Source organism: Limulus polyphemus, unplaced genomic scaffold, assembly GCF_000517525.1.
Source record: "Limulus polyphemus unplaced genomic scaffold, Limulus_polyphemus-2.1.2 Scaffold77, whole genome shotgun sequence".
NCBI classification, from domain to species: Eukaryota; Metazoa; Arthropoda; class Merostomata; order Xiphosura; family Limulidae; genus Limulus; species Limulus polyphemus.
The window spans coordinates 930,682-938,320 of NW_013665687.1; the positions used below are offsets into that span (position 1 = coordinate 930,682).

At 31.1% G+C, this 7,639-nt stretch overlaps 1 protein-coding gene across 1 annotated transcript in view; it reads left to right on the forward strand.

Annotated features, from left to right (window-relative positions):
- LOC106467071 (matrix metalloproteinase-16-like) overlaps nucleotides 1-7,639 on the forward strand; it is a 21,913-nt gene that overhangs the window by 8,594 nt on the left and 5,680 nt on the right. Inside the window, exons 3-8 of the mRNA XM_022395941.1 lie at nucleotides 2,241-2,348; nucleotides 3,465-3,568; nucleotides 4,718-4,922; nucleotides 5,266-5,424; nucleotides 6,415-6,576; nucleotides 7,629-7,639. Of these exons, the coding sequence (XP_022251649.1) occupies nucleotides 2,241-2,348; nucleotides 3,465-3,568; nucleotides 4,718-4,922; nucleotides 5,266-5,424; nucleotides 6,415-6,576; nucleotides 7,629-7,639 (749 nt within the window). The remainder of the gene's footprint in view (nucleotides 1-2,240; nucleotides 2,349-3,464; nucleotides 3,569-4,717; nucleotides 4,923-5,265; nucleotides 5,425-6,414; nucleotides 6,577-7,628) is intronic.

The window sequence follows — 7,639 nt, forward strand, 5'->3', positions numbered from 1 at the left end:
TTTTTTTTTTTTTTTTTTTTTTTTTTTTTTTTTTTTGCTAAAAGTAGTTTGGAACTAAATGAAATATGTGAAAATTAAAGTAAATACATATATATTTGCGGATGTAGTCTGCTTTCATACTCAATTCCTTTTGTTTCTTAACTATATATTTATAGTTTAATCTCGTAATTGCAGACTTGACCACATCATAATCTTGTTTTCTTTCCGGAATGAAACCACTAGAATTTCGAGAAAAAATCCTCTGTCACTTTCAAGGTCATGTTAAACGTTATGTTTTCCTTCATACCCTTCTTTCTTCGACCTCGGTTTGGCATAGTCTTTTTATTTTGTACCAGGCACGAGCGATCTAAGATTTTATACGCATGACTTACTGTTGCCAGCATGGTTCGTTATATAATAATGCATTGTTGTTTCTGTACTATCATCCTCACGTGGAACAAATCTACGTAATCTTGTACCACGTAAAAAAGAACTTCAGATTACGAAAATTGGAAAAAAGTATGAAAAACTGTTGCAAGTTCCGTTATTGGTGGATACAGAAATAAAACTGACACGCCATATTGTTTTTATGAACACTAGATCTATCGTACCTAGATTTTTTTTTTTCTGGTTTAATATCACGAATTGGAATTTAATTTGCCTTGTGGTGGTTATATGTAAACAATAATTATTTTGTACATTTACGTTCCAAAAACAATTAAATTGTAATTCCGCCTTAAAATTTGGTGCCAACTCGTAAGATTACTTGTTGACTAATAAAAACCAGTTATTTGGACCAATACATCGGCTTCACCAGCTACACGACACGTGTTATGCATACTAATAAAGCTGATGAATTATTCGGTAGACCTAAGGTGTTTTTTTTTTTAGTATAACGCATCATTTCCAGCATATATAAATCTGTAATAATCGCTTCTGATAGATTTATTCCCCTTAAACGAATTTTCTTAACTTCATTGTTTTCCTACTGTTCGTATTATAATTTCAAATGATCTGAAATTGAGTTAAATGATACTTTAAATTTATTATTTAAATTGTACTTTGGATTTATTAGTTAAATTAAAGCCGATATATAGTCAGTTTACGATATTTGCCAACAATATTGATGCACACAGTTTTCTTTTTTTAACACAAATACGTTTTAATATACATACAACAATACAATATACAATAACACTACAATTACTGGTGAACCGCTATTGTGAGTTCAGCGTTGATTTCGTATTCCTACACTGTATACTAATAGGTTGGCTTATCTATAAAAATGCACCTTATCAGCGACACATAACATCGCAAACTTATAAATATGTTTATTTATCCAATTATTTATACAGGTAGGGAAGACAATAATAAAGCAGTACAAGAAGATTACTACGAAATGCTTCGAAGTTAAGTCTTGTTCAGTGACAACATAATTGATATCCTGTATACGTTATGCCGTGTTCGCTTTTCTTTGTTTTTCCAAGCAAGCTGAGTAAAAGTATTTGTATGACTGATAATCCTGTATACGTTATGCCGTGTTTTCAATGTTTGTTTTTCCTAAGCACGCCAAATAATTGTATTTGTATGAACTATCTACACTGAAATAACATAGGTTGTTATGTACTTATGTATCCTGAATGATGTACGTCCGGTTATTTAAATGTTGATGTTTACATCGACTATGCGTTTGTTTTGTATTATCTTTGTATTTCCGTATATACATTAACAATAGTGGCTTTCAATGTGTGCAAATTTATCTGACTACTCTGCGAACTTACGATAAGTAGTACGGTTGTTAAATTTATCTTAAATCTTCCTCCTGAGTCCTTGTAACAAGCTATAAACAATACACCAGTTTCTGCGACCGTTTCAATGTTATCCGGTTATAAGTTAAATTTTGATAGACTTTCCCTTTGGCAATTGTACGTCAACTAGAAAATAGCCTCAGAATGGTATAATTAAAATTGAAGGCGCGGAAAATCGAACGTTGGTATAATAGTTAGATAGAAAAAACCCCAAAGCTTCTTCAATTGCAAATACAATATTTGTGTTTATTTATAGGGGTTAGGGATCTAGGAAATATGCTAATACACATGTTAAAGTGATTCTAAAAATATGCGTATGACGTTTCAAATTTATGAGTTATATGATCAATAAAGGACAAAAAATACCTATTTTTAATTAAGGTAGATATTTTAAGGATTAACTGTTCATTATAAATTGTTTTATGACTGTCTTACGTACGTTTCTATTAACAGGCGTTCTGGACAATGATACAATAACAATGATGAATATGCCACGTTGTGGAGTCAAAGATATAGTTGGCCATAGCATTTCAGCTAGGAAAAAACGATATGCCTTGCAAGGTCAGTATTTATTAAATTACAATTTGTTGTTACTACGTTGTTGTTGTTGTTTCGTTTTTTTATAACGTTGCACATTTCAACTCTTCACGTCGATTAAGAACTGTTACGATGCCTTCTGCACCACCTGGTGGAGTTTCATTGTACTATATACTGTACACATTTTATAGCTTTGGTTATTTATAAAATTCCTTTACTTTACTGCCACGCCTCTAGCTGAACAGTAATTACCACATACAATACTCTTTAGAAAAGCTGTGAATGGCTGTGAATTAATTGTAGATATATTTAATACAGTTTTTACTTACTAACCCATAACTATTAGATGCATAAACACTTATGCTAACAAAATAGAAACGAATTGAGCTCTGCTATTAATTATTTTTTTCAGCTATTAGGCTCTAAGCATTTGTAGTCTAACCAATATATACTAATGATTTAGTAGTTATGAACTCGTCTGAGGATATCAGCATAGGCTTTGAGGGTAATGAAATCTCCTAAAGATATCAGCATAGGGTTTGAGGGTAAATCGAACAATGTTAACGCTGCTCTCGTTTTCGGTGGCAATGGAAAGACATAAAGGAAAAACTAACCAAAGAAATATTATGCTGTACAAATCTTGTTTGTGTTTGGTTATTGTTTTGTTAGAAAGGTGGTTGGTCCTTCACTTCGCGTAGCTTAACATCGCGTTTCACATATACGTAAATAGCCTTTTAATTCATCCTTCTGTGATATGTACTTTATAAAATGTTTCCACAAACTCGTGTTATAACACTGATATAGTGATATATATATATGTATCTTTATAGCTGCATCAAGATTTATCGAAACCTTTCAAACGCGATATGAATAAGCTAGTAATGTTTATGTACCAATATACGGGACACATAACTACAGTATTTGAGTCTAAACTCAAAGTTCTGTGACATTGTTTACCTCTGAGTATTGAGTTATCAGAGCTAAGGTGAAGAGTTAAAATACAATGGGTAATTGTAAATATTGCAACTTCTATATATGATTTTCCTGGACTTACAGGGTAGAACCTTCTTATTGGTGATCTTAAGTTGTTATTGCTATATGTTTATGTATCTTAAACAAATAAATTTATAAACTTTTTAGGCAGTAAATGGAGGACTACTAGTTTAACCTACAAAATCGGTAAATATCCTAGCCGAATAAAGGATCATTTAAAAGTGGACAAAGAAATCGAAAAAGCTTTCAAGGTAAATCTCGTTTTGTTATATATATAACATGATTTGGTTGCAAAAAAACAAAAAAAAACAACTTTAAAGTCGGCATTCATATCAAGATTTCTGTTATTAAGTTTATTTTGTTGTATGAAAAATGTTACTTGAAATTATTATGAACCAAAAAAGCTTAGGAACTTCCACTTCGGGAGGTAGGCCTATTTTCTTTATATTTTGTCCCATAAGATAGAAATTAATACCAACAGAAAAAAAAATTCCATTGGCATAATTAAAGGAAACACTGTGCATAAGTATTTCCCATTTGTTGTCAGTCATTGAGATCACGTTGACGTTTATTAAAGAAAGTCTTTCTATGCTGAATAAATAACTTAATTGATCATTACTATTTTCTTTAAAGATTGTGCGTTTATGTACATTGTTTGTAATTTAATGTTTTATGGTGAATCTAAATGACATAACGTGTGTTGTGTTTTTATTTAATCTCAGTGCTGGTAATCATTATAGCATTACAAACATGTAATTATTGAATAATTCAATAACACATTAATCTTACTGTAATAGACGTAGCGTGTATATATGTATCTATCTATGTATGTGACCGAAATAAATATAATGTGGCGCCATCTACCGAATATCACCACAAACAAACATCCATAAAAAAAATCACACTTTGGGAATTCAAGATTCAGACAATTAAAAAATAACAATGGTATATGCAACAGAACACAATTTTAAAAAAAAATATTCTCCTCAAACCAACAACAACACAACTTTCACTAGGATTACACGTGAGGGTTTGATTATATTTTTATTGATGTAATTGGTAAATATAGTAATAAAAATGGAATTCTTAAAAAATCTGTTATTTTTTCAGTAAAGAGTAACACTTTTAATATATATATATGAACATTACAACTTATATCAGCATAATCCGAACACTTTTCCCGTGCAGTACTTCTCAGAAAAATCCTTTTTTATAAAATATTCACATTTTCAATTTTTATTTTCAATGAGGTATGAATACTACGATTAGTAATTAATACTAGCACAAACAGTCTGTCGTAGGGCGGCGTTTCTGCCAGTTTCTCATGAAACATGCAAATATATATAGTCGAAATATGAATAGTTGCATTTATACATAAGAGTATTATCGTGTCCATATAGATCTGGAGTGATGTCACATCCATAAACTTCATACATAAAAAGAATGGGCGCGTCCATATAGATATACGGTTTGAGGAGGGAGAACATGGCGATGGTGACCCCTTTGATGGCCCTGGAAAAACCTTGGCTCATGCTTTCTTTCCCCAGTTTGGTGGAGACGCACACTTTGACGATGAAGAAAAATGGAGCATCAATTCTTATTATGGTACGAATATATAGTGTCAGTAAAGTGAAACTTTTGTTGTTTGTGATTAGTTTTAGCTAGCAACATTGAAATCTTAATTAGGTCTATATATCAATTAATTATTTTATCATTATTAATTTTGAAAGTTATTTGCATGTATATATATATATATATATATATATATATCGTATATAAGACAAGAGTCAGAGGGAAAATAATGACCTAATGGAAGTAATCCAAATAATTAAACCATACTCTAATCCTAACTATTAATAATAACTGATATTATAGTATTGCTGGGTGTATAATAGTTAATTACTGGGTATTAAAAAATCTAATATTTCTTATACGTTTTACTTGATAGGAACAAATCTTTTTCAAGTTGCGGCCCACGAATTTGGCCATTCTTTAGGATTGTCGCATTCAGACGTTAAAAAAGCACTCATGGCACCTTTCTATCGAGGCTACGATCCCAACTACAAACTGGACGAAGATGATATACTAGCAATTCAAGTACTATACGGTAAGTAGCTTCTACATCAGGAATCGGCTCTCAAATGTTATTTGATTTTAGGCCAATACTCATTCTAGAAGCATACACTCATTAACTCGGAGGTTACAGTGAATTGGCTATTCATATACATAAATATTTATTTATACACACACATATATATATGTATATATATACACAGCAGGAGTTGTGAGGGAAAATCTTAAGATAGTTAATTTACTGTGAGCTTACTTATTCCTTTTAACATTTCTTTGTTTCCATTGTGAATTGTGAGCGTTAATTATGTTATTATACAAGCGGCACCTTATTAAAAGTATAGGCAACGAGTTATGAAAACATGGCGACACATAGTCTTGCTTCTCATCATTACATTTACGAAAACAGTAAGTAACTCTATGAGCATTTCTCAGAAACTACTTCATAGTCCATGTTTTCTGTTCATTCGTTTTTGGAATCCAGTAAGTATATACATTGAATTGAAATACGTATAGGATTATGTGTGTATATTATTTTATTTTCTAGTTCCTCACGTGCTCATATTTGTATGCACTGTACACGTGTTAAATTCTAAATAAAAAATTAACGTTGACGGTTACTTTAGTAAATGGGTGTATTAATCAAGTCATGAAGTATTTGTGCTACCTACAAATGATATTAACAGCTTTGTTTAAGAACAAATTAATAAAAAAAACAATAATACTTGTAGATGTCGCCGTTCTCACACACTATACCTTTGAAAATGACGTACGTGGTACGTCGAAAATAGTCGTGTAATTAACTGTTTATTTTTGTAAACTGATTTTAGTTAATTTGTGTTTTTTACTTAATTTATGCTTTTAAAAAGCTCTTAATCTTAATATTAAGTCAGTATATTGTTGTATTTTGTGTTTATGTTTGATCTCTGTCCATTGGTAATTATTGTAGATTTATTTTACTATCACAAACTCTACTAGAAAATTCTTCATTTCTAAGACAATACAAACTTATTTCTGTTATGTTTAGGCACTCGTTCTAATGACAGAAAGGATGGTGTAAACGGCGTTGATAAACAAGATCACACGCCTTCCTCACATCCCGACACTGGCGATGCTCCTGATCTTTGTCAGGATTCTTCCATTGATGCTGTTACAAAGACTGAAAACGGACAAACTTACGTATTTAAAGGTTAGTATATATTTTGCGGAAACAATCTTTATAAAAAAATGAAAGTTTTAATACAGCAACATATTAACGTGGAACTAACTTGATTTAAAAAAATTATCTATGTGTATCACAAAGTTTACTTGACAAAATGTTCTTTCACTTTTATTTTTTTAAAGCATTTTTCGAGACTCCTCCTTCGATGCTTGTTTTATTAAGCATAACTAACCCTTTTGAGCTATTTCACATTGATAACTTTGTCGAACACTTTCAAACTCCTTGGTCATATATAACCTTGTCGAACTCTTTCAGTCCTCCAGTGACACAGCGGTATGTCTGCGGACCTGCATCGCTAGAAACCGAGTTTCGATACCCGTGGTGGGCAGAGCACAGATAGCCCATTTTGTAGCTTTGTGCTTGACTTCAAACAAACATCAAACTCTTTCGCGGCCTTTGGTCATTTGTAACCTTGCTAAATACATAGGCCTTTTCCGAAATATTTCTCGGTTTTTGCTCATCAATAGCCCTTGTCGAACATTCATTGCTATCAAAAAACTTCATATAGCTAACAATATGAATATTTTCGTAATATAAAAATAAGTATATATATATAGAGTGAAGAAGCTAGATGTCCGACACTGCAAAATGGCATCTAAAAAATCTTCTTTTTTTTTCTACTTCAACCTAAAGAATGATTATCAAAACTTAACTTCATTATGGAATTTTTATTGTTTTCTCTACACAGATTATTATAATGTGTAATTTATAGTTTATAATTCTTTAATCACGTATTTTCTAAAAAGAGGCTAATTAAACTAAAATAATTTTTTATCACTTCGGTGAGGGAATATTTATCACCCTCATATATCGAATTAAGCTTCTAATTTTTAGGCTTAGAAGCATATTTGTCAGGATATTTCAAGGTTATGATATCATTGTAACTTTGCACTGATGCAACAATTAATTATATCTTTTTATAACATATTTGCGCCATGAAGATAAATAACTTTTGCTCCTCGCTGTGTGATACAAAGTTCCTTTTTATAAACGCGAACTGTTAATGGGTTTTAACATAGATGACTTCTAC